We start from the raw sequence: 27,626 nt of genomic DNA on the forward strand, positions 1-27,626 counted from the left end.
TCAGCATGGAACCACAGCGCCTTCTAGTGGTGGAACTGGTTAAAACCCATATCCACCTCACTGGTGACTCAGCTTTTCTAAGGGATTCCTGTTCTCAGTTACTTAATGATTATTTTTCTGACTCATAAAACATTTATTTCCTTTCCATGTCTTAATTATAAAACTGCTCCATATCATGTCTGACTTTTGTTGTAGAGTTCTGATTAATGAAGGCGCATCTAAGCGGCGGAACTGGAGACGCCGATGGTGTTTAGTGGGTCTGTCATTACAACTTCTTATCATCTTTTTTATCCTCATTTCTAACGGATCACTTACTGTTATAAAACAATTACTTTTGTGTGTTTCATCATTATAAAAACCAAATTCCTTCTGCAAGTTTTTAACATTTCCACTTTTAATAGGAGTCAGAAGCATACTAAACCAATGATAGTTTGTGCAGTTCATGCACAAAGTCACATTTTGGAGCATCTCTTGAAATCTGGCAGTTCCCTGAAAATAAGCTTCTAATAATAAATGACAACCTAAATTATCAGATGTAGGATCAGATTTTTAAAATTTTACAATCAGTTGGAGGTTTTGATCTGATGTCAGAAAGCCAACAGCTGCAGAAATCTAAAGAGGTTAAACACTAGAGAAGTGGAAAGGAGGAGGATGAGTTGCAAGAACACCATTCCTACTGTTGAGCATGGGGAAGGAAACATCATGCTTTGGTGCTGGTTTTCTGCCAAGGGCACAGGCACAGTGTTAAGGAGAGGATGACTGAGGCTATGTATTGTAGTTATATTGCAAATGTGGTCAACTACAGGAAGCCTTTGACCTCTAATAAAAACAAAGGTTTCTGAGCCAAACATTAACACTGATTTTCCCAGGTGCTCAAATATATAATCATAACAATTATAACAAGGCTGAAATGTTTGGATTTGCATGGAAGAAGTCCGTCTCATACCTTTGAAGAAGTTGTTTGTTATGTCGTAGGGTGGTGGTGGTGGTGGGTGTTACAGGTCACTTACCGAGCACTAAGAGCAGCAGAACCGTCTCTGAGGTTCTTGACTCATCCATCGTTTTACCATCGTCTCCTTCGACTGTTTCAGTTCAAACAAAATTTTAGTTTTACAGAGAAATAATAAAATGGAATACACAGAAATTATATATTTTAAAAAAACTGAAAATAAAGTGAAGTCTTAACAGGTGATGAAATTCAACATTTAATTGATTTTAAATTGAGATTTTTAGTATTAAATATAAAGCTGATTACAGATGAACTCATTTGTTCTATTAATGAAATTGTATTTCAAATGCACCAACAGTTTTATGGTTAAAATATACTTTGACTCTTATGCAGTTAAAGTTAAACTGCATTTCACTGCAAAAGCTAAAGATGCTGCAGCAAGGTGGACTCACCCGTTTAACTCGTCAAACACTGATGAGCAAAAGTGATGATTTCTAAAACCCAAAAGGTTAAAGTGGGCGGAGTAAAAACAGCCATTCCCCGGAAGCGAAGCGAAAACCGAAGTTCATCACGTTTATTTTAATTCCATTTTGATAAAAATCAGGACCAGAATGTTCATCAGCCAACGGACCGAATCTGATTTTAACCTGAAGCCCAGAGAACTTAAGATTTTTAAGTTAACAGTTTTTAAGTTAACTTATTTTATCTTTGTTTTCTAAAAACAGCTCCTCTAAAGAACAAAAGCAATGTAAGCATTTATTTTGTTCTTTCTTATTCTAATTTCATCTTCACCTGAATTGTGAAAAACAAATTATTCAAAAGGTGGAAAAACTCAGACCCAAGTGGCATAATCTAGAATCTGGATCGCTAATGAAATCACACCAAAAGTAAAAAAATGTTTCACTCAAAAGTTTATTCAAACTTCAGAAACAATCTGAGAAAAAAAAATTCCAGTAAAAATGAGATTACAGATTACAGAAGACGACCATCTGGAGATGTTTCTTGTGTTTTTATCTTCTGATGTGCAGAAAACTGGGACAGTAAAATAAATCTAACATTATTAATTCAATTCCTGTCAAGATACCCTTCAACCACTCATGACCCACCGCGGGACAAACAACAACTCTTCCTTCGGCCTGAAGAGGAGGAAAATCCAGCGAGGAGAAAGGAAGCAGGATGCTGCTCCTGCAGAGAAAAACAACACTATTCAGGAAGAGGAGAATAAATAACCTAAGTGTTAAAAGTTTAGATTTTATATTTTATTCTGATAAAAGACACAAAACTCATTTGATCATCTTTGCAGCAAAATAAAGAGAAAATCCTAATCTGTGGAGCTGCTGAAGACTGCAGAATCCCCATCATTTTTCTGTCACAACATCAGTTTTACTCTGGTTTTGTCCTGCTTTTTGATTTTGAATCGGAGATTAATCATTTTAAATTGGACTGGAAGGACAACAAATAGGAACTCTGGTGTTAAAATGAAAAAGCAAATGAGCTAAAAGGGATAGTTTAAGTAAATAATGCAGAAAGCAAGCTAATGGAAACAACAAGACCAGGTCGATGTTCTGGATTAACAGGTTATCGGATCATATCAGGGCAGATAATCTAAAACAAGCTCTTAAACATTCCGGATATATATATATATATATCCGGAATGTTTAAGAGCTTGTATATATATATATATATATATATATATATATATATATATATATATATATCCGGAATGTTTAAGAGCTTGTATATGTATATGTATATATATATATATATATATATATATTCTGTTAACTTTAAACTGGTGAAAAATTCATCTTTGATATTTGTAAAATCAGTGAAAAAGAAATCAGAAACCCTGAAATAATCAAAAGCCACAGGTTATATCAGCATTCCCCAATAAATAACTTATTATGTTTACTGGGTAATACTTCCTTTTAGTCATGAACAATTAAACTGGAGTAGAATAATAAACATGTTCAGCTGCTTGTAATTTGGTCTTTTTCTTCCTGCCAGATGACTGCTGCTATTTTGTTTTTGTGTGATTAATCAAATGTGAAGCTCGTTAGTGACGGTTCATCAGTTTGATCCAACCCGACGATCCGCCCTCAGACCCATGGAACATTTTATTCAAACAGGAAGAAATCTTTTTGTGCTGAGACAGGAAGTTGTCCAGAACTCTAACGGACATCAGATACGCTGAAAGAACTAGATAAGAAAATGATTTTGTACGTTAGTCACAAATCACGTTGAAACATTGCTCATTCATCAGACTCTAGACAGGATTATTGCTCTACTTTTGTTTTATTTGTCGGGAGTTATTTCTTGGCATGGAGAAACGGTCCTCTCCTCCTGCATGAAATAATTCTATTGTTGCTCCTTCGCTGTAAAAATTCTTGACACGTATTTTATTTGGATTTGTTTCAAACAGAAAACCAGTTGATGTTTGGAAGTCAGTGAGTTCAAGATTTACAGAACAAAGTCGCCGAGGTTTTCTAAAGCACAGCCCAAACTGTAACAGCACAAAAACACAAATACTGAGCTCCACAATGTCATCTGAAATTACACCGAACTACCGGAGACTGGGAGGAACCCAGTTCACCAAGTTACCGTTTCTTCTTCTCTTTGCTGTCCCTTCATGTCGCTCCACAGCCAATCATCTGTCTCCATTTAGTCCCGTCATCTACCCTCACATCAACTAGCTTCATGTCCCCTTTAACAGCATCATTAAAGCTTTTTGTTTTCCTCCCAGCCAGCTGTCTGTCTCCTCTGGACATGTCCAAACCATCTCAGCCCGTTTCCTCTGTCTCGACCAGCAACTGATAACCTTTAAAGTGTCTTTTCTTCTACGTTCTCCAGAAAACTGAAACGGGTTTTTCTGCACTAATGAGATGTCTGTGGTTCCATCTGAGTGTGTGTGAGTGCATGTGAGTGCGTGTGTGTGTATGAGTGCGTGTGTGTGTGTGTGTGAGTGCGTGTATGTGTGTGTGTGAGTGTGTGTTTCGCAGGTAGAAGGTGCTTCCTATCTGACGGACAAAAAAAAACAATCTACCTCTGACTGGAACATTTTCAAATGTTTTTACATTTTCACAGGATAGTTGAGAAAATTTCATTATTGAGAATTTTAATGTGATAAAATCCATCCATCATCGACCCATACACATATATATATATAAGCGTCAGCTAAATCAATAAGCATACAGTAAACATCCGAAACATCTCAGAAGAGTGGCTGGGCTCTCCCTTAGAGATAGGGTGAGAAGCTCGGTCATTCAGGAGGGGCTCGGAGTAGACCCGCTGCTCCTCCACATCGAGAGGAGCCAGTTGAGATGGCTCGGACATCTGGTCAGGATGCCTCCTGGACGCCTCCCTGGTGAGGTTTTCCGGGTACGTCCAACCGGGAGGAGACCTAAAAGTAGACCCAGGACACGGTGGAGGGACTATGTCTCTCACCTGGCCAGGGAACTCCTTGGGATTCCCCCGGAGGAGCTGGCCCAAGTGGCTGGGGAGAGGGAAGTCTGGGCCTCTCACCTTAGGCTACTGCCCCTACGACCCAACTCCGGATAAGCGGATGAAAATGGATGGATGGAGAATAAGAGCCAATGACAGGAAGTATGAAAAAAATTACATGTTTTTTTTAACCAGTGGTTGCAAGAATGTGAACCTTAACAGACTGCTAATATCGAAGATTTTTGATGCTGTCCGATATAATCTGATAGTGTTTTTGGGCCGATATCAAATTACTTCCAATATCCGAACGGGACATCCCTATATATGTGTGTATATATATATATATATATATATATATATATATATATATATATATATATATATGTGTATATATATATATATATATATATATATATATATATATATATATATATATACACATATATACACACACACACACACACACACTTCTAGTCATTTAGAGTGCCCCAATTTTTCCAGTTTTTTTATTGGAAATGATGTCGTTTAATGTCACATTGCACTCTGAAATGAAGCATTGTACAAATAAGCTATTGGAGCTAAAAACAATATCATGGAATCAATTTTCTAAACATAGCCACCTTTAGCAGATACAACAGCAGAACACACTTGTGGCATTCTCTCTACAATAGAAATAAAATATTCTTCAGGAAGTTCTTCAGTGTTTTTATGAGTTTTTATTTCAGTGCTTTTAGTTTTTTTTATTGCTTTTTGGATTTTAAACGTATACCAGTAAAAACAGTTCTACTGACCCTGGTTTTATTAAGAGTCATTCTAAAATAAGCAGTTATGCCCATAAAAGTGTCAGCAAGGGCAGAAAAATCTACTTCATGCCATTTGTTACCAGTTCAACTGGTTAGTTGCCGTTTCCCATCCAAACCATTTCCAGTCAGCACCGGTGGAACGAGTTTCAGAAGGATCTAAAACCTGCACACGTTCCTTAGAGGAATCAAAGCAAAGGGCCCTGAAGCAGGAACAACTGTCTAGTCTTATTAATCCAAACCGCTGAAGTCTGAAATCTCTCAAATCAAATTTAATTACACCAAAAGAAAACATAAAACACATATACCGCAGCAATGTTTTCATCACCCAGACTTAAAAACAAGCAAAGTATGAATCATGGTTTGTTTCCTCTGCCATCCTTAGAAGTTAAAATCAAAAGCACAAGAAAGAAAAGATCAGATGTGAGAAGGAAAACCTGAAATCTGGCAAATTTGTAACAGATAATTTAATGGATTTCTGCTTCTTCAGCTGTCTTTCTACCACAAGACCAGCAGGTGGCAGCAAAACCCCAAACAGAGACAACAGTTCAGACCAGATCGTGTAAAAACGGATCCGTTTTAGGATGAGACTCTTCCATCGCTGAGGATTAAGTTCTAAATATTCACTCACATGCACATCGGGGAGGTCCATCGCTCCAACGATCTCCTTCACAAAATATCTCAGCAGCTCCCTCCAACGTGAAACCATGGTAACAAGAGTAGAGCGCTGTCAGCTTCCCAGATTTGGAGGAAAATATGAAGTCTCCATTTTTTATTGGTCTAGGAGAACCACACTGTTGCAGATCTGAAATCCAGTCAGAACAGGAGAGTTTGTGTACCAAAAGCAAAATGGATCCATTAAAAAATCAAAACAGACTCACCTTTGCTTTCCTCCTCCCTCCAAACCTCCAGATTCATGGACGCCACATCTCTACAGCTGACATAATCTGTGGGATACTTTCCATATCTGAAGGAATCAGGAGGAACTTCCTGGATGTCGCTGTTGTCACAAATAACTCGAGACAAAGAAACCTTCAAAAGCTCCTGTTGCTGCTGCTGCGTGAAAACGCCCTCCGCTTCCCACCAGAACCTGGAAAAAGGATTCTGATTCAATCCTGTTTCACTCTGATGTCCTCCTCGGGAGCTTTGTAGAACAAGTCAACGTTCCATCTTACCTGTCTCCATCACGGAGAACCTTCATCTGCTTCCCAATCAAACAGGCAAACAACGGACCGGTTCTCGACCCGGGTAGGAACTTTTCAACCAGTCCCCCGAGCCAAACGTCAATATTATCCAGATGTTTGTAAACATTTAGGATTTTTTGTGCAACCCTGAAATCTCTCACAGCCTCCGTGAGTTCATCCAAGGTTTCAATCCGTTTCAATCCACAGAATTCCCTCCACTCATTGTATCCTGAAACACATAAACAGCATTTTTACTTATATTGCAGGGTCAGATAAGGGCGGCGTTGTCAGATTTACAGAAGTTTGGAGTTGAACTAAACACCCTAAAGTTCCCAAAGGTTTGCATCCAGTGGAAAAAATAAACATGATGTAATTATCGGAAAATCTGTTGAAATGGAATACATTTAAGAGGTTGTCCAAGCTCATTCTCTCTCTCCATCACACACACACACACACACACACACACACACACACACGCCTGAAGAAGAAAATGCAGCTCATCGATTAGTCAGGAACAACAACAGAAACCAGATCCATCCAGGTCTCTGAGCCGATAAACACACCTGAACCTCACGACTCGATCCATCTGGTTTTTGGTCTCGTTTCCGTGCATCACTGCATCATTTCCTCTTTCGTCTTCACACCTGTAGCTCAGTTGTTGTGGGCTACCAGAAGGTTGTGACCCTGAGCCAGTTAACCCACTCTAAAATATTTAAACCTCTGCAAACCGACTTGATGATCTACAAAGCTGCAGCATCATGTAAAACTTGGTGAAAAGTTTGTTATCCCCCAGAGAACTTCAGAGCTTAAAATAATGACATTTTTCTTTAGAACATTGATCTAAGTTTCACACCGCCTGACTGGAGACTCAGGTGAGCAGCAGCGCTAATCCTAAACATCTGACCTCCATCAGCAGTCAGCTTAGCCTCACTCACACCACACCAGGAACCTTTTTGTTCTTAACACCACATCAGCTTTCACACATTCCTCATCAGAGCCTCAGAAAGCTTTTCACACTTCCGAAGTGCTGAAGAATCACTGAAGTTTCCTCTTGACACATTAGTTAGGTTTTATCTGCAAAGCAACAATCATGCAGGAGAAGCTTCAGAGGCGATCGTTGAAAGAAGAAAACACGTAACGTTTCACAATCCTTGTTTTTGTATTTATGAGCCTTTTCTGCAGCTGAAGGAACGTAGAGGATAAAAACTGCATGACCGGTCCTGGCAGTCGGTCTAAAATGACCCGAAGGCTCTGAATGCTTCAAGTAAACCAGAGGATTTGAAGGTGCGGAGTGGGATTTAAAAAAAATCTGGCTTAGGATGCTGTAGTGCAGGGATTCCCAAAGTGTGGTGCGCACACCCCCAGGGGTGCGCGAGCTGCCGCTAGGGGGTGCGCGAGATGAAAAGTGTAATGGCTGCGGAGCTCAGAGAAGTCTGTCAGGTGTCACCATTAGCGTTGCCAGAAAACTCATTTGTGGGTGGGCCTAAGAAAAAGTAAGTGGGCACAATAAATGTAATTGAAAACAAGTATATTTTACGTGTGTGTGTGTGTGTGTGTGTGTGTGTGTGTCTCCTCCACATGTGCCCTAACTTCATAATAACAATGCACCGAGCTTCAGCACTCTGGCCTGCGCACGCCGATATGTTCCGTATTTGATCATTTTTAACGGTGTTGGAGAAATCTGAAGGTGATGAGTCATTCTGGCAGATTGTAATTAACACCTGTCTCATGCAGGCGTTCTGACCCTGTAAACCTCACACGCGCTGAAGATCTGAAGTTTAGAGTGCGTCTGTCAGAGGTCAGATGCGTTCCAGCGGAACCACGGCTCACGGGTGCACATCTGGGCTGGGCAGAAGTAATTTTACAACATTGGTTTAAACAGCGCCAATAACGAGACACAGTGACTTAAACGCTGCAAGTTGTGAAGCGCGTTCCATCTGCGAGCCGCATCACCAAGCGGAAAGTGAATGCGTCAAGCATAAACCAAGCTTCGTGGAGCTGTGCCGCGCGCGCGCGCACACACACACACACACACAGATTCAATAAGTGCACGCTGCGCAAACTGCGGCGCGCCGTCAGACTGAAGGCAGAAATGAGCTCTGCCTCCTCTGTGATAAAATTTTTTAAGAGGTTTTATAACAACATTTTGCATTCCAGGTCAAATTAAGATATTAGCTTCTATTTTGGGATGACGTATTAAAGTCGGGTCCGCTCCAGCCAGTGACTCCGAACCTGCAGCATTTGTTATTCCTGTCCGCGTGGCAGCGGATCGCAGATTCAGCCACACCATAAAACAGCAATAAGTCGGTCTGAGGTAAAAGTGAACCTCATGGCTATATCTTTTCCCCTATAGACATTTGATTACACACAAGTAGGTGATCAGCTCAGGTTTACGCAGAGCAGAAGGAAGGAGAGCGCTCTGGCCGCACAGGTTAAACGTTCCTACTTTAAGAAAACCGTTAAATTGCATTTTTTATGTGCTACCTGGGCTCTCTAAATATTTATTTAAAATTAAATCAAAGTAAACTGTAATGGTATCGAATGCTTATTAATTACTATTTAAAAAATGAAAGTGATGGGGAAAAAGGTCGATCATATTTTTTAACCCTGTCTGTTTAGCTTGACGTCTGATATATATATATATATATATATATATATATATATATATAGATATATATATATATATATATATATATATAGCCATGCCGTGATGTGTGTGTGTGTGTGTGGGGGGGGGGGGGCGTCGACATGGTCGAGACATAGAAGGGGGTGCGCGGCTAAATAAGTTTGGGAACCACTGCTGTAGTGTCTTAAGGACTGCACGGGTGGGTTGGTTTTGGTGAAAAACGCTCTGTGGACATGTCCCCGCTGTGTCTGCTACAGAAACCAAACTTCAACACATGAGCAGGTTTTCCTTCCTTCTGGGAAATAAAGTATTTCACACGGCTGCACGTGGAATGGGTTTGGGATCTCATGGAGTGTGGAACGGCTCTGCTGGCGTCACCTGCAAGTCCGTGGTCCCGCCCCCTCTGCAGGTTAAGGGCAGCCAGGTCCATGTGCCGCCGGGTATCGAGGACAACCAGCATCTCCGTTACGTCTTCTACCAATAGGGAGTTTGGACTCACAGCTGGTGCTGGCGACCCGATCAGACCTCTCACCGTCGGTTCGATCCCACCTGCACACAGAACCTGGACTTAAAGTCTGACTTTTGGTTCATAATTTAAGGTCATAATTATATATAAAAAGATTTTCTGTCTCTACAGGTCTGTTACTGGTTAAACAAGGTAAACTAGTGAAACTTCAGGAAACACGCTTCGCAGCAGCACTAACACTCGGGAGGCTCTATGTGACCCAAATACTGTTTTCCTCTGTGGGTTTGTGAGACATCTCCATAGGGCTGCCTTGGTAAGACACCTTCTTTGACGATCCTCCAGGGACTGAAGAAGGACTCATGAAGTCTCAGGTGGGGGAAGCGCTCGTGCTCCTGGAAGCTCTCGTTGAATCTGCTGAGGACTGGATAAATGGTAGCATGTCCAAACCTGAAGGCTGCTGTGGCGAACACGTTAGCTGCGGAAGCGTCTATGGTGGGGTCGTATCCCCCATAGGGCCCAACGTAGCGCTCCAACGACTCTAGACCGATTATTTTTGGGACATAATCTCTCATCGTTATGATCTGAAAGTCAGAAGAGAAAAACAGTTTGAAATTTAACACAAATCTTCAGATAAACTTTTACGTTTAGCGAGACGTAATCACAATGGAGAGACACCATTTTAAATATCTTCTGACTTTAACTTGTGATTCAACATTTGTGACTCCACTGGAGAAGCTGAAGTATCCCGGAGTTTCGTTGGGAATGGGGAAGCAGGAGGTCAGGCCTGCATCAACCCTAACCCTAAATCAGAAACCAAAGCCTTAGATTTACCCGTCCATCTTCGTCCCAGTCCTCGCCGATGGTCCTGGCTGAAGACCAACAGAACTAGAGAATGAGTAAAAAACAAGTTCCCTCAGCAGGATGGCCAAGGCCATTAGAGACAGAGTAGACTTGGCCTCTGGGAGGGGTTGGCTGCTTCTCTACATGGACGAAGTCAACTGAGGCATTTCAGACATGTTCTTCTAGGACAGTGTTTCTGAACCCTGGTCCTCAGTGTGGACCCCCCCCCCCCCCCCCCCCCCCTTGAAACCCTGAAACATCATCCTACAGGGATTCACTTAGAGTAGGGTTGGGCATCGTTTGATTTTGAACGATTCCGGTTCCTATCGATTCCGGTTCTTTTAAGACATGACATGTTTTACACGAGCCAGCTAACCACAGGTCAGGACAGATAATAATAATAATAATGCATTGAACTTATATAGCGCTTTTCTAGACACCCAAAGACGCTTTCACACACTCTCACATTCACACACTGCTAGTGATGGTAAGCTACTTGTAGCCACAGCCGCCCTGGGGAGGTCTGACAGAGGCGAGGCTGCCGTTTGGCGCCGTCGGACCCTCTGACCACCACTGACACAGGCAAGTTGGGTGAAGTGTCTTGCCCAAGGACACAACAGCAGGATACCCCTGGCGGGAGCTGGAGTCGAACCCATGACCCTCCGATCATGAGGCAACCCGCTCTACCACCTGAGCTACTGCTGCCCCAGATGATTGACAGCATCAGCGGGACCCTGAAGGGTCAGTGAGTTCAGCTTTTACTCTGAAGGAGCGTTGCGTCAGGTGTAGCTTGCAACAGGTTTTATAATCCAGCTTGTCAAGGTTCTTTGTGGTTAAGTGCTACAAGTGTAATACTTAGTATCAGCAGCCACTACAGTGTAAGTACTTTGTATAGTACTCTGTGTGGTACTCCAGAGGAGTGTCCCTGGCTGTGTGCTCCACCTGTCAGACCAGCCAGTCAAACAAAAAAGCGAAATGAGCACCAGAAGCCTGATTAGTTCCTGAACCCCGACGCGTCCGTTTGATCCGGAAAACACTCGATGGATGCAGATTCCTCCTTCCTCCTGCAGCTCCTATTTAGTGGAGTAAAGTGGTGCTTTCACTCGGCCCGTTACAGGAGCAGCTGCTGCAGGATTTAAATAGAGGAAGTGTTGCATTGGGATTCACCACAGAGCTGTCAGCTGTTTTCCAGCAGGATGGAAAAAGGGAATTGTTTTACTTCAAAAACACGCCGGGGCGCTGGTTTCCAACACTAACGTTTCTGTTCACATTATAAATGTTATCTACACTAAAATAGGTCATCTTAGACTTTTATCAGGTGTTCGACGCAACGGAGCCGCTAACTGGATTAGTGTCACCTGTGCTTCCTGGGATGAGTCTAAACATCTGCAGATAAACAGCAGCTTTCCCTCGACAGCTGCTTTTACCAATTATTCAGCAGGAAAGCAGAATCGTGACAGAAGAGACGCATGGAGGCAAACACACTTTATATTTAAAGTAGGCTGCTAAAAATCCAGAGAGAAATAAAAATGAATCAGTCGTCAGCAGACTGAAGTTAAAGTGTTAAATTATAAATCTATTTAACTTGTTTTTTTTTATATATATATTTGGAACATTTTAAATGTTCAGCTAAAGCGTTACTTCCTGTTCGTCTTTTAGATCTGGAATGATGTCTGCGAGAGAGATGAAGAAACCACCCTTTGTCACAATTTTTGACAGGTCTACTGTTCTTTGACCTTTATGAACTGTATGGTTTTGTTGGTGTGTTTATGTTGTATCATAACACCAACATAAGCACACCAACAAAACCATACACAACAGTTAGAAACAGACTAGTGCACCCAAAAGACAAGATATCAGCTGGACTTAAATGTGGAGTCGTTTACGAAATCCCACGCAAACTCTGCAATTAAACATACGTAGGAGAAACCGGACGCCAACTCAACACACGAACAGTAGAACATAGAAAGGAGTGCGAGAAAGAAACAGGTCGAAAACACACAAGAGCAGCAAAAGAAGAAGCAGAAAGCACAATAAAGAAGTCAGCCGTAATAGATCACTGCACAAGAGAAAACCATGTAATGGACTGGGACAGCACAAGGATCATAAACACCGAACAACAGAAATACAAAAGATGGATAAAAGAAGCTATCGAGATAAGGAGACGTGGATGTGGGACCATGAACAGGGACGATGGAGTTTACATGTTGGATCGTGCATGGGACTGCATCGTCGGAGAGGGGAGGGCGACAACGTCCTCTGCTGCCCGCGGATAAACGGAGAAGGAAGTGACGCCACCATCGGCGTCAGCCTGAGGAAGTCTGCAGCCGCAGACGAAACGTAGCGGGAAATCAGGTAACGAAACCGTTTCTGTGTTTTAAGAAAGAACTACAGCATGGAGTTAGAAATACGACACGGCAAGAACACACCTAAGATAACACACCCCTCACGTCAGACTTGACAGGTCTATTGTTCTATGACCTTATTATGACCTTTTTTATGACCCCATATGTCAAGAAATTAATTGATGATTGTTGTGTAATGTTATTAATTGTAGTCCCCGAGACCCCTTCTGTCAAGATGTACATTGATGATCTGCTTTGATGTATTCAGTGGTTTTCCCTACACCACTTTACGTCGAGTTACGTCAGTGCTGAACTCTGTGATTATTTCCATTATTATATATGAAATAAAAACCACATCATGAGAAATTAAACTATTCTTATGGAGTTTAGGAGTCTGAGTCAGTTTAAACACTGTGCATGCCTGGACACAGACTAGCCGTTAGCTCATCAGCAGGGGCGGCGTTAGGCCCGGCTACTTGGGCTGAAGCCCCGGATGTCTCTTAGGAAGCCCCGGATCTAAATCGCGGAAGTAACATGCAGTACGTCTGTTTCTTTCAAAGCTCATTAGACTAACATGCAGTACCAAAGTCCAACAGAGAGGGAGCAGCTGGCAGTAGTTTGTATACAGCCTGCCTGAGCCTCCACCACTGAAGAAGAAGCCCTTCAGCAGCTGGTTTCTTCTACACTCTCTGCCTGAAACGCATGAGTGAAGATGGACATAAGGACGTTTTTTAGACCAAAAGTACCCCGACAGAACCCCAACTTTGATGAGACTGGTGTTGACTCAGGTTTGTGAGTCTTATTTGAAAATATTTGTTGTAAAAAAGAAAAAAAAGAAAAAATAAAAAATATTTGTTGTGCTGCTGGTTTGCCTAAAGTTAGCTTACTATCAGGTAAAGTTGTTGGAGAAAGAAAGGGAATATTTACTATCATCTCACACTAAACACTAACAGGAACAATACTCTGCCCTGAAAATGCTGAATATGTAGCTTCAGATTAATAATTATGTGGTACAAGACATATATGATGTTGACTAGTGCGTGTCACGTGTGTGTGTGTGTGTGTGTGTGTGTTAAGCCCCGGATGTTCTTCAGTCCTTAATCCGCCCCTGCTCATCAGTACTGAAGGACCAACTCCATTTCTCTGACTTGAGGCTGTTCAGTAAACTTCCTACAAAAGTAAGATTTTAACTTTTTACACAGAAACACCAAAGGATAGGAATTCTTTTTACTCCAGTAGTTTTCCTCCATCGGTCTGCAGCCCAGTCAGGTCGGATCATTTCTTTTCCAGTTTTTGCTTTGGCGTGTAAAACCTCCTCCTGCGTGTTATGCCTCATCCTCAACAGTAACTCAAACTCCTACAGCTCTTTAACGTTTTAAATCTCTGCTCTCACATCGTCCCAGAGTCACCTAAAACTCGATCGACTGACCCAGCTTTCCTGCTTCCCCTTTAGATGATTATTTCAATCATTTACATCAAATGAAACATTTTGTCATCATTTATCTGAATGACAGGTCCTCCAACATCCCTGCATGGTCGACGAGCTTCAGCCTGCAGCTAGGAGGAGTGGGCGTGGCTAATCGATCGCCAGCGTCAGAGAGAAATGACAAACCTGCTTCCAGGCGAGTCGGCCAAAGAGAAATTCTTTATAGTAATTCTTAGATTATGTCACATTTCGTATCTGTGGAAGAAGTGGAGATTTTCAATTTTAAAGACTTAAATCTTCACAAAAGTCAACTTCTTAACAGAAAGCACAACTTTATTAAATCTCTCTCTGGGCATGTCCCTTCAGGTGTCTTCACATCCAATCACCTGTCTCCATTTAGTCCTTTCCTCTGCGTCTTCTACCCTCACAACTACTAGCTTCAAGTCCACTTTCACCGTTTTTGGTCTTCCTCTCAGCCTCCTGCCTGATGGCTCCTACCTCTGCACCATCATCGTCTGTCCTCTGGACATGTCCAAAACATCTAGCATGAGCTGTTCCTCTGATGGACCGTGTCTGAGCACCTGTAATGGTTCAGAACGCCTGTGCTCGGTTTCTGACCGAGTCCTCCAAACACACCCACATCACCCCTTCCTCAGGATCCACAGGTTTCCCTCTTTCCTACTCACTCTCTTTTACATTTTTAATGACAATTGTCAATTTTTTTTGCTCATTTTAAATATATTTGTAATCACATTCTAAATTCTTTTTATATTTTACATTTTTTGTTTTTGTGAAGCACCTCGTGACTTTTATGTTGAGAGGCGCTTTAGAAAAGATCTTTTCTTCTCATTCCTGATTATACCCATCCAGGTCACTTCCCTAAAGAGAACCTCAACATATTGAGTTCTGCTTCCCGTCTTGTCCTCATGGACACGGTCTCTGAATCAGCTTTCATTACCGTCTTCTACAGCGGGAAGTCTGATCACACCTGAGACTTTTCTCCTACCTGCTCCTTCACCTCTTTTTCTCTCCCTAGCAACAGAAAGTCCTTCCCTTCAACAATTTCACTCTTAAATCCTTTAATAACATCCATGTATCGTGAATTTGCTCTTTAAAAGAAAAAAACTGACATTTATTTCTTGAACCTCCAAAAACCTTCTTTGTCAAACCTGAAAAAATCATTTTCATCCAGAAATCCATTGGAAGTGAGCACCAGTTTTCAAAAGTGTTTCTAATATTAAACTGGATGGTTTTCTTTCCAACACGGCCAGGATTTATTTATTAAACTGACACCTATTTTGGTCACACTTCCTTTTACAGTCCCCTACTTACTAAGTACTTACATGGTAATTACATATTAAGTTAGTTTCTGAGTTATTAAACAGTTATTACCATGTAACTTATGTTCAATTTTAGATTTTATTTTATTAATTATTCCCAGTAAATACTGCTTTACACAATTATTGCACTTTTTTTACAATTATACGCTTTAATTACACAGTAAAACACTTTAACTTACTATGTAATTACCATGTAAGTACTTAGTAATTAGGGGACTGTAAAATGAAGTGTTACCCCTATTTTTATTTGGGAAGACTATTTTATTATATTTATCTTTAGGGAAGCTATTTTCAGACTTTTACCTGATTGTTTAATCATTTTGGGGGTTTGTGTAGCTTGTGGCGGGCCGGTACCTGGTGCAGGGCACCGACAATCTTGCGGGTTTCCTGGTAAATCATCTCTGGGCTCCAGTGGTGGTTGATGTGTTTCAGCGCCTCGGCGATCCGATTGTGCTCCCTCAGCCAGAGTGTGTGCAGGGCGATCAGAGGAAGTCCCTCGTTGACCCGGCTGTCTCCGGCTCTGAAACACTCCACTCTTTCTCCCTGCTGGTCCGAGCGACACGCCGAAGGAGTTTTAGCAACAAAGGGAAGATAAGGTCTCCCGTTTGGGTCTGTGAAACGGGTGTTGACGGCCAGTTGCCCACTGAGGTCAGAGAGGTCACGGAGAGCTCCCTCTAGCTGTGGCGTGTGGCTGTAGACGACAGAAGCATCGATGTAAGAAGAGATGGCGTTCAGCTGCTGGCGCTGCAGGTCGGGTCTTGGACCAGAACCAGAACTGACAAAGCAGTCCGGAGTGGAGCGATGAAAAGGCAAACAGAGGGAGTCATCGGTCTGCAGGTCGGACAGAAACACCATTATTTTCACTCAATTTGAATTTTTCACATTTAGTTCATTAAACTAAACAAAGAAATAAAATCAGAGAAAATAAATCATTCCAGTGTCTCTAAAAAAATCTTCTCCAGGTCTCTATGCTTGATTCTGTTTGGCTCGTAATGGGCCCGAGGGTTAGTTTTTGTCCAAACTGAGAATTTATTATTAATTTTATTCTGTTGAAGGCTTTTTCAAAATCAGGACATGAAGGTCCCGGGTCCAGGAGGGAGACCCAGACATCCCCATCCCCAGAGACACACTCCTGCTCCTCCTGGAGGTTTCCAAGGTGTTCCCAGGAGAAAGGGTCTATAATCTCTTTAGAGAGATCCATGCCTCCTTGTGTGCCTGGAAATCCAGGAGGAGACCAGGAGTCCTCAGCAGCTCAGCTCCTCCTGGATGGTGGATCTCCTTCACTGGGATCTGATCCAGGTTCCATGACCCTAAATCGGGGTTCCATCGTTTATGAGTGGGGAACCAGGACCAGGCTTGGAGGAGCTGCTTTTAACGGAACATTCTGGACCACAGCAGAATCAGTCTTAAAGAAGCAGAAGATTCTGTTCTGTGTACCTGGATGGGAAAGCACGGATGAACGTTCTCACACGTGTTGTAGCAGTCCACGTCGGTCCAAGCGGCGGTGCTGCTGCTGCTCTGAGGGGTGAAGCTGATGTCGTGGTCGATGTACTGACCCCAGTCCACCAGCAGCTGGGTGTACTCCTCATCCGCCCGCTTACAGGAGCTGCTGATGATCTCCCTGCTGACCCGCCGAGGCTGCAGGCATCAGTTATTATTGATCGGAGAACATATGCAGATTCATTACAACACAGACGGTCTGGAACAAACTCATTCATCTTTCAGCTGGAATGATTTTTTTTTTACATATTTGAGCCAAATTTCTGTAAAAGCAGAAGGAATAATGATCCTCATCAGAATGTCCTACAGCAGCTTACAAAGAGAAAAACCAGAAATCCCATCAGAAACCCTTAACTGGACTCAAACTGGACCGTGTGGGATCAGATCTTCTGGCTTCAGTCTCTCACAAATCCAAAGAATCGCTTTTTTCCACATTTCAGGATTTAAATCCATCGGCTTTTACACATTTTTTTCTAAACGACTGCAGATTTAAACAGGCTGGAAGAATAAAAGGAAAGCTGCTGCGACCTGAGGCATCAGTTCTCTAATTCCTCCAGTCGGGGGTTAGATTACCGAGGGAAGCAGGAATCCATTATGGAGTCGTTCCGGGTTCCAGCCTTTGGGCTCTCCCTCCTCATCCTCATACTCAGCTGGAAGCCATCGGACCAGAGCGGAGCCGGCTGCTCCCCAGAGAGGATTTATCCTGGAAAAGAGAAGCATGAAGGGTGTTCAGTAGAACCGCAGAGAAACCACAGACTTGATTCTGCTTTAATATCAGATCCAACTGTTGATGACAGCAACGTTCTCCAGACTCCTGCTGGATTTTCTCTGGCTGTGGAAGTTCTACCTGTTGTTGCAGACTCCTGACACAGATCGGTACTTGTGATGTCGACTCGACTCACACAGGTCTGGACTCGGGGCTGCAGGACACTCAGACAGCTGAGCGAGAAGCTGCAGGTTCTCCTCAGACAGCAAGTCTAATGGTTAAAATCAAATTTACTCAATGTTTCTGTTCAGCCTGAGTCAGAACGTCCTCTTCAGACTAAGAACATCCTACCTGCTGCTCTGAAGACCCGCTCATGTTCCTGTTCCGCTCTTTTCTTCAGAACCTGAAGCATCGTATGAAAAACTTCTCCTGCTCTGGAGAACTCTTGGGTCTCAGGCTTGGCTTGTGGATGAAACCTGAACTCACTACTCCATAAGACGACAGAAAAGGACAGATGGGAGGACATTTAGGTCTCTTCTGTCCTTAATGGACAGAATGTCTCAGGTAGAGGACGAACAGCTGATACCTTTGTTTAGAGTATTTAGTCACAATCTGAAGGCTTTCCTTGTGACATGACAAAAGGAGCTCTCTGATGGAGGAACCTGGAAAAATTAGGTTAAGTGTTTTGGTTTAGTCAGATTCAGTCAGCCAATCAGGCGCCAGCTCGTCTAGACAACATGCTGAAGGTCAGATGGGGCATCAGAATGGAGAATTAAGGACTTTGAATGTGGTGTGATCATCTGTTGTACCAGACTGGTCTGATCTACTGGGATTTATACACACAATCATCACTAGGGTCTCCAAAAGCTAGACAGACTGGTCCCTATAGGTCTGCAGAAGCACACCAGCTGCTCCAGATGGACTCCAGCAGCAGCAGACCCCACCAGGTGGCTCTCCTGTAGGCCAAGAGCAGAGACTAAACCTCCCACTGGATCACCAGGACTGGATCAGAAGAGACTGGAAAATCTTTCCTGGTCTGATGAGTTTGGATTTCAGGTGCAGTAAAGATCCATCCACTAAAAAGATTCTCAAGCAGAATTTAAAAAAAGCTAATTTCTCTCTTTAATGTTAAAATAAAACCTTTTTGGATCGTTTCTAAGGTGCTGATCTTTAGTTACGGACACTTCTGCTGCAATGTGAGAATAAAAGTAAATGAGTCGAGCTGCAGCTGATGACATCACTCCAGCTGAACATCAGCCCCGTTTTATCAGAAGATAACAGTGACTAAAATGTTTAATCTAACCCTTTTTAAACCATAGAAGCATTTTACTCACTGTTCAAAGTTGCTTCATCAGCAGAAAAACTGGTCAGAACGCTGCAGAAAAGCTGGAGGAGGAAAATCAAGCTAGTCATCTTCAACAGCAGGTCTTCAGACTGAAGTAACGTCACATTACGAAGGAACAAACTCTTCATCACAAGTGGCTGATCTGCTGGTGCTCGAGTGTTTGGGAGGAATTGGGATGGATTTATAAAAGAAGAAAGCTTTTATATAGCGCCTCCGGATGAAATCACGAGGTCCTTCACAAGAACTACAATAAAAATTTCAACAAATTATAAATCATTAAACCAAAATACGGGGAAAAGGGAAAAATTATATTTAAAAAATGTCAAAGAAAAAGAAACCACAGGATTCTGAAAGACATAATTGACAAACATCTTGAAAAGAAGCCAGGGAGGAAGAAGAGGATGAACAGGAGGTCCCACCGAAGCCTGAACAGGTGAGTCTTCAGCTGCTTTTTAAAGGAGACCACTGAGGACAAACCTCACAGCAGACGACATAGCACAACTGATAGGACTGGTAGCTAACTCCACTTACTTCACACACGACAACACAATATACAAACAACTGGAAGACTTCACCATGGGTAACCCGTTATCAGCCACCCTGTGCGAGTTTTTCATGGAAGACCTGGAAAAAAAGCCATAGCCACCGCCCCCCCAAACTGCAAAATAAAACTATGGAAACGCTACGTAGACATACTGGAAATCATAGCAAAAGGACAAATAGAAACACGAACACAACACTTGAATAACATTGACGACACAGGCAGCATAAAGTTCACTTATGAGTCAGGAACAGAAGGCAGTAGCATTTATGGATAAGAAAATAACCAGGCAGATCGACGGGACCCTAAACATAAACACATACAGGAAACCAACACACACAGACCAATATCTATTATGGACTTCAGAACACCCCACTATACACAAAATGTCAGTAATCAGAACATTAGATCACTGAGCAAACATGATAACAGAAGAAAGAGACCGTAAACAAGAGGACAAACACATACAACACGCTATAAAGACCTGCGGATGGGCAATAAACAAAGGAAAACAACAAACAACAACAGAAAGAAAAGAACAACCAAAGCAAAGAACCAGAAACCCAGAAAGACAAGAACCAAAACCAGTGATAACCCTACCATACATCAAAGGCATAACAGAAAAAATAAGAGCAACAATGAAAAACACAACATAAACTCACCAACAAAACCATACACAACAGTTAGAAACAGACTAGTGCACCCAAAAGACAAGATACCAGCTGGACAAAAATGTGGAGTCATTTACGAAATACCATGCAAACTCTGCAATAAAACCTACGTAGGAGAAACCGGACGCCAACTCAACACACGAACAATAGAACATAGAAAGGAGTGCGAGAAAGAAACAAGTAGAAAACACACAAGAGCAGCAAAAGAAGCAGAAAGCACAATAAAGAAGTCAGCCGTAACAGAACACTGCACAAGAGAAAACCATGTAAAGGACTGGGACAACACACGGATCATAAACACCGAACAACAGAAATACAAAAGATGGATAAAAGAAGCTATCGAGATAAGGAGACGTGGATGTGGGACCATGAACGGGGACGATGGGGTCTACACATTGGATCGTGCATGGGGCTGCATCGTCGGATAGGGGAGAGCGGTCAGCAGAGGGCGACAACGTCCTCTGCTGACCGCGAATAAACGGAGTAGGAAGTGACGCCACCATCAGCGTCAGCTCTGAGGAAGTTTGCAGCCGCGAACGAAACTGTCTGCAAGGTAAAAAGAAACCTTTCCTGTGTTTTAAAAAAGAACCAAAAGTGGAATTAGAAATCAGACACCGACCAAAACTTCATCAACCTAATTTATGGGTTGTTTTCTAAATACATAGGGGTAATTTTAGGGTCACATCTGCAGAAACCTTAGATTGTTTTCATCAGCTGTAATTAGCTACTTAATGTAAATATGCTGTTCAGCTAAAGGATTTTATTCTGAAATCCCATCAAGACTCGGATTAGATGTTTCCGATTTCCTGTTAGTGACTTTTAAGGCGACCTGATCCTAGAACAGTCGTTAGTCAAGTGTCACGGCGGTTCTATCATATTGAATGAAAGGTTGCAGCAGTAGTTACCATGGAAACATCTCAGATACTCATGCTCGCTCCGGGTTTCCAGAGCCGACTGTGAAGGTCACAGCCCGCTGACGGTTGAGCAGAGTACTTCAAATTCACGCTCCACGTGGTGCCGATGCAACCCGATGATGCTCGTGACTTCAGCGGAGCGCTCAGGATCCTCCACATGTTCTCCGGTCACAGCGACTGATTCATCAAGTTACACAAACACCTCCCAGGACTCCTGCTCAGGTGGGATGAAGAGTTTGTCTGATGCAGCCTCTTCTGTGAATATTAGGATTTCTGGAATTACAGCAGAATTCTGAGTTTGAAGGCTTATTTCCGGCCTGCTGACGCTTCCTCATTTCACTGGAATTTTACTAACAATTTAAAGTTTAACTTGGATAATCTTATAGTAAAACTAGCATGAATTAGCATTTAGCAAGAAGTTAAGGAACGGGAAATTTGATTTCTTCATTTCTACATGGAAATGGAGCTTTCACATACCTCAGAGCAGGGTTCACCTCCAGGTGTTTTGGATTAACATACTTTAATTCCAACTCTGCCTCCAGGTCTCCTTTCTGTGGGATAACAGCTAAAAAACTTCCATAGGCAGTTTTCCATGATTTAACAAAGTTAATTAATCAAATCAGGAAAAAGCAGGAATTCTGCATCCTGTTTTACCTTCAGCGACTCGTCTGCTTCCAAAAAAGATCTGATTTCTAAAACACAAAACGTTAAGACTATTTAACTTTATGTTCTCGGCTATTCAGTCAACTAATGAGACAACCCAAGCGGACATTTAAGTTTAAATACAAACTTTATTTGTGGAAACACGGAGACAGAAGGTTCGTGTTCCGGAACAACTTCTCTAAATAAGAGACAATAAAATCTTAATTACACCAGAAAAACTCTAAAACTTAAAAGTTGGAAATTTCCGAGTCTTGAGACAAAACAGAAGCCAACCCTAAAAAAGTAAAAATTATTTAAAAAATCACATTTAACTACCCTAAATAAAGAGATTGGTTCAATAATATTATTAACAGTCAGAATAGCAACAAGCAGCCAGCAGACACATTGTGTGAGATTAAGTTTATTTCATAGGAAATGCTGTAAATATTCCAACCATGAACCGTTAAAAGTGTCAGAATGAGAATTTACAAAAACAAAATTAGTTTTGTTCAGATTCATTTGTCGAGCCTTCTGGGACGTTTCACGACTTTTACAGACAAACCTAAAGGGGACGGAAACAATCCAAACATGAATAAAAACCCTCCGTCATCGTTTGGTTTTAGGAATCATTTGTCTAAAATGATTTATTTCAAAAAGTCCCTGTTTGTGACCTCACAATAAGGGAAATTAGCACAGAGCCCCCACAGTTGAAGGAGCAGCGGCTCTACTCTGAGTCCCTCCCAATTATACAAGCCCCTCCCCTCATAGCAGCCAATCATGTTATATGTAGGCGTGGCCAGCAGCAGCTTGTTTTCCTTTAAGTGTCCCCTTAAAAGTTTAACCCAAAACAAGGCAAACATTCCTCGAGATGGCTATTTGGGTAAAACGTGTGTGGGTCCAAAGCTGATGACGCGGGTCCAACCAGACCTCTCTGTACAGGATGAAGTCCACGACCAGAGCACGGTCCTTCCAGGGTCAAGGTGAGGTCATCTGGTGTGCATGAAGAACAAAATGGGTTCTTGGACTGAGAACAAGCAGTCAAAGCAGGAGGAATCTTTCTGGGTGGGTTTTCCCATCATGGTGGAGGTGAATCGATTCAGTCTAGTGGGTTTAATCCAACATGAGTTCAGTTCTGGATTAAAACCAATCTGAGCCATTTATAACTTGATGGTGCTGAAGAGGTGAAGAGAATGTTCTATCAGGATTCCTAGAACACTTTGGGAAGTTTTCAGCATAGCCGACATCACCATCAGTGGATTTTTGGCATTTAGTCTCTGAATTATGAAAATTAGCACAAACAAAACATACATGATAATCTGTGATGTAAAGCCTGATTTATGCTTCTCCGTCCGCGTCAGTGCAGAGACACGCAACGCCATTATCCGTCCTTGTGTAGAGCTCCGTCAGGCACGCAAGTACGCACGGAGTCGAGCCCACTTTAGCCTGGTTTATGCTTCTCCGTCAGCTCCGCAAGGGACAGACACGCACGGATTGACGGAAGCGTTTTGCTCTTTTACTTCTCCGTCTCCTGGAGAGTGTTGCAAAGCAATTGCCCGGCAGGACCACAGAGGGCGTAGCGCTGTTCTGTGGTATCCTGTCATGTATCGGTCCAAGATCGTGTGTTTATATTGTGTTTTTTGTGTATATAAGAGACTTTTAACACGGACATATTTGTCTCTCGTTCTCCCACCTCTTCATGCGCTCCCCACCTCTAAACCCACGTTTCCTGTCATTTCCGTCCACAAATAAAATACTTGCTGCGCATCTTTTCACTCCTCCAGTCACGGCAGGATGAAACGTTCATATCTTTAGAGTTTTTTCGCGAGGTATTCTTCAGGCTTCTCCGTGTCTGCCGCTAGTTATCCTCGGCTCTCTTTGCAATGGCGGCGCTGTAAACAACAGCGGCGTCCTGACCAATCACAAGCTTGTGTAATCCGTCTCGTTCGACGGGTGTTTAAAAAAGTGGGCTCGACTCCGTACGTACTTGCGTGCCTGCCGGATCCCTACGCAAGGACGGATAATGGCGTTGTGTGTCTCCGCACTGACGCAGACGGAGAAGCATAAATCAGGCTTTTTTTTAAACATCCGTCGAACGAGACGGATTACGCAAGCTTGTGATTGGTCAGGACGCCGCTGTTGTTTACAGCGCCGCCATTGCAAAGACAGCCGAGGATAACTAGCGGCAGACACGGAGAAGCTTGAAGAATACCTCGCGAAAAAACTCTAAAAATATGAACGTTTAATTCTCCCGTGACTGGAGGAGTGAAAAGATGCGCAGCAAGCGTTTTATTTGTGGACGGAAATGACAGGAAACGTGGGTTTAGAGGTGGGGAGCGCATGAAGAGGTGGGAGAACGAGAGACAAATATGTCCATGTTAAAAGTCTCTTATATACACAAAAAACACAATATAAACACACTATCTTGGACCGATACATGACAGGATACCACAGAACAGCGCTACGCCCTCTGTTGTCCTGCCGGGGAATTGCTTTGCAACACTCTCCAGGAGACGGAGAAGTATGAGAGCAAAACGCTTCCGTCAATCCGTGCGTGTCTGTCCCTTGCAGAGCTGACGGAGAAGCATAAACCAGGCTTTAGTCTTAACGCTCAGGATTTCAGTTTTAACATCAGGTAAAAATAATCCCACAGAAATTGAAGAAACTGGACAACTTTTCCAAAGGCTACTTTTGTTTCCAGAGTTAAATAAATCCAACCTTCCTTAGTTTCACACATGGTCTGTTCTCCAGTCTTCAGAAGGCTTTAGGTCTTCTCAGTTTGTAGAAAAATATCAGGAGAAACATATCTGGCTCCGATTCCGACTTTACCGTCTCTTAGCTGTTGTAATTCCCAGGAAAGCTGCAGACAAACAGAGGATCCATGGAGGCCACCTTGGCAGCAATAAAGGAGTGAATACAGTGAAGGACGGCGGTGAGGTTAGCAAACTCCAGCTCCTGAGTCAGAGAGGAAACACGCCAGCATCAGAAACCAAACACACAACTTTAACACTCGTTCTGAAATTGTATTTATATATTCAATTAAAACATTCAATATTTTACTTTCTTTACTGCATTTTCATTAGTCACACGGTAAAACAACGTTCTAGTTCTCATAGTTAACACGCTGCAGAACTATAAGGATGTAGATCATTTGAACCCTTTATCGAATGAGTCACAACACTAGATCACTGATGCTCACTTTTTTGTTTTAATGAACAAAATTTTTTTCAATAATCCCCACCAACATTCAAGGGTCGAAATCTTACATTTCTAATAGTATTTCAGTGAATTTTATTGTTAGAATTAAATCATTTTTGAGCTGAATGTACATCCTGGTACCAAAAAATCCAAGGACCGGTACTGGCCCTTGGCCCACTGGATGGGAACCCTTAATTTAATAAACCCAGTTTTATATTGATTTTATTCCTTATTTACAAACAAACAGTTGAGTCTCATCTCAAATGACTCAAACTCAAGGTTGTACCTTCATCTCTATTTGGTTGCTTTCGGCGCTCTTGAACAGCAGCTTTACTCGGGTTTTCCCGTCGTCAGAGGAGCCTTTCAGCTGAGAGAACTTATATCTCCACAGCACGCTCTGAAACAGGGAGAAGCATCAGTATTTTACACAGTTAAATCTGGACAAAAACAAGCAGCAAACCAGGAAACATGCAACAGCTGCCCTAGAGGGAACAGGAAGTAGCTTTCTGACCTTTGAGGAACCTTCTGAGCAGCTGAAGCCGGACGTGAAGTCGATGGTGAAGCTCAGAACGCTGCCCTGACTGCTGCACAGGTAGCTCTTAGACTGAAGAGAGAAAAAACATAATCCTCATTTGAATGACTGAATTTAAAACCACTTTTCCTAATCTTGAAAATTCACACAAATCTGGATAAACAATTTCAACAGAAATGAGAAAACAATAAGATTGTTGGTTTTGATGTCAACAGAGGACAGAAACGCTGAGAACTTAATGCTCAAACTGCATGTTTTGAAACCGACTTGAATTAGATGCGGTCGTTCTTTTTAAAACACAGAAACAGTTTTGTTTACCTGTTGTGTCGCTACGTTTCGCCGCCGGCGAAACGTAGCGACACAACAGGTAAACAAAACTGTTTCTGTGTTTTAAAAAGAAGACAGCATGGAATTAGAACCACGACACAGCAAGAACACACCTAAGATGACTTGAATTAGCATTAGCTTCATGATCTTCAGACCTACTGAACACTGACGCGGGGCTCTTGGTCCCAGCAGGTCATATCCCCAGTCGGATCCGGCCCAGTGTGTAGGAACACGTCTGAATTTAGTATTATTGTGTCATCACGGGTCGCTCTAATTTTATTTTCTGCTCTTTAAAACTTGTTTCACACTCTGGATGTTTCTCTGCTTGTTTGAGCGTCATTACAACTTTAAATATCTGATAAATGAAAATCCAATTATGTCCGCTCCGGTCCTCCGGCTGTGGGCTCGAGCAGCATCCTGCCTGATAACGAGAAAGACACACAGCTGAAGGACCCTCTAAAGCAGGGGTGTCGAACTCATTTTAGCTCAGGGGCCACATTGAGGGAAATCTAGTCCCAAGTGGGCCGGACCGGTAAATTAAAAAAAAAAACTTCAGATTGTTTTCTTTGTTTTAATTCAATCAATATAAAACAAGGCTGGAGCCTGAGGACAGTGTAGTACAAGTACAACACCGGAAGTGTACTTGAAAATTTGAAAAAAATAAAAAGTGAATAAATAAAAAAAACATTGCTTAGTGATTCAAAGAGCTTACAGATCACATGGCTAGATCAGTTTTATGCAGCACTTAAAGTATATTTGACTCATTTGACTTTACATCTTTTAGCTTTCACCAGCACATCAACATCAGAAGTCACATCCTGAGTGGCGGCCGACTTCAGGATGTGATTCAAGTTCTTGTGTGAGCCTTGAGCGCAGCTTTGTTTTATTTATACTCATTACAGAGAAAACTTGCTCACAAAGATACGTTTATTTTCACTCTACATTGTAAAGTATGAAAATAAAGTTTACACAACCGTCTCGCGGGCCGGATTAAACCCACTTGCGGGCCGGACCCGGCCCGCGGGCCGCATCTTTGACACCCCTGCTCTAAAGAAGCTTTAAATCTGTCTTTCACCGCTGCTCTTTTCTCCATTCCTATGAAGACACCCATGTTGGAGCGTCAGAGCCAGAGTATAAAATACCAACTTTCTGTTTTCTACTTATTTCCACTTCTTTTCCTGACTCTCGCACCACGGGGACATGGCGGTTTTAATTATAGCGTGCAGTGGGAGCACACAGAGCCTTTTACTGTGAAGGAGTTTCTGCCCCCCCCCCCCCCCCCCATTCTTTAGCTGTGTATGAACTCAGCTGTGACGGGCACAGAAAATAAATAAAAAAACAGCCGCGTTAAGCCAGCTGCTAAGTTCTCACTGTCACCGTGTGTGAGAGCGTGTTGACACGGCAGCAGCGACTACACCTCACTAATTGGAAGGGATTTTTCTGTGGGAATTAACAACATGGAGGTTTTTCTGTAAGAAAATCTTCTTAGCAAAGTCTGACAGAAGTTTGTGTGTCGGGGGGTGAGGGTGGGGGGCTGCTGCGATAGGTTTAACGCAGATGTTTGTTTACAATAAACACTAATAAACATTCACCGTCACGAACGTTACGAACACACCAGTTTGCTCAGATTGTTGACGGAAATGTTGGTGAAAACAGCCGAGGATTATTTTACACCCACACTTTTGTCTGACTTCTGCTTGAATTAGTCACTTCACTTCACTTCATCACTTATTCTTATAAAAATAGAAAATACAAGCAGATCCTTCCTGCATGAACATTTTCTACATGTATAAGATGATTATAGCGGGCAGGTCTTCTGCACAGACGGTGGTTTTA

The 27,626-nt window shown here is 42.4% G+C and overlaps 2 protein-coding genes across 3 annotated transcripts in view; both read right to left on the minus strand.

The window, feature by feature from the left end:
• Positions 1 to 1,843: 1,843 nt before the first annotated feature.
• tpo (thyroid peroxidase) lies at positions 1,844 to 19,662 on the minus strand. 2 transcript variants are annotated; one of them, XM_070547191.1, is made up of 12 exons: positions 18,210 to 19,657; positions 17,975 to 18,108; positions 17,765 to 17,894; positions 17,491 to 17,620; positions 16,855 to 17,055; positions 15,772 to 16,248; positions 9,789 to 10,047; positions 9,379 to 9,549; positions 6,366 to 6,603; positions 6,072 to 6,280; positions 5,822 to 5,995; positions 1,844 to 2,134 (listed from the first exon to the last, which is right to left on the minus strand). In XM_070547191.1, coding segments are annotated over exons 2-12 (2,052 nt in total). In that variant the 5' UTR covers positions 18,036 to 18,108; positions 18,210 to 19,657; the 3' UTR covers positions 1,844 to 2,132. The 2 variants fall into 2 exon arrangements, with proteins under 2 accessions (XP_070403292.1, XP_070403291.1); XM_070547190.1 differs by having other exon boundaries at positions 17,975 to 19,662.
• Positions 19,663 to 22,139: 2,477 nt separating this feature from the next.
• The window catches only part of sntg2 (syntrophin, gamma 2), a 78,715-nt gene continuing 73,228 nt past the window's right edge, over positions 22,140 to 27,626 (minus strand). Inside the window, exons 15-17 of the mRNA XM_015970509.3 lie at positions 25,443 to 25,535; positions 25,218 to 25,328; positions 22,140 to 24,688 (exon numbers count right to left, since the gene is read on the minus strand). Coding sequence (XP_015825995.3) covers positions 24,569 to 24,688; positions 25,218 to 25,328; positions 25,443 to 25,535 — 324 coding nt within the window. The 3' untranslated portion in view covers positions 22,140 to 24,568. The remainder of the gene's footprint in view (positions 24,689 to 25,217; positions 25,329 to 25,442; positions 25,536 to 27,626) is intronic.

The sequence above is a fragment of the Nothobranchius furzeri genome, chromosome 18 (assembly GCF_043380555.1).
Source record: "Nothobranchius furzeri strain GRZ-AD chromosome 18, NfurGRZ-RIMD1, whole genome shotgun sequence".
Lineage (NCBI taxonomy): Eukaryota > Metazoa > Chordata > Actinopteri > Cyprinodontiformes > Nothobranchiidae > Nothobranchius > Nothobranchius furzeri.

What these genes read in the sequence shown, in the direction of transcription:
- tpo (XM_070547190.1), bottom strand. Translation starts at nt 18,149, where the DNA reads ATGTCCTCCCATCTGTCCTTTTCTGTCGTCTTATGGAGTAGTGAGTTC. An exon ending in GCGGGACCACGGACTTGCAG is followed by an intron (nt 6,604 to 9,378) that starts GTGACGCCAGCA and finishes TATGTGTTTCAG; the next exon opens with GATACAATGAGTGGAGGGAA. An exon ending in GTTCTCCGTGATGGAGACAG is followed by an intron (nt 6,281 to 6,365) that starts GTAAGATGGAAC and finishes TCCTTTTTCCAG; the next exon opens with GTTCTGGTGGGAAGCGGAGG.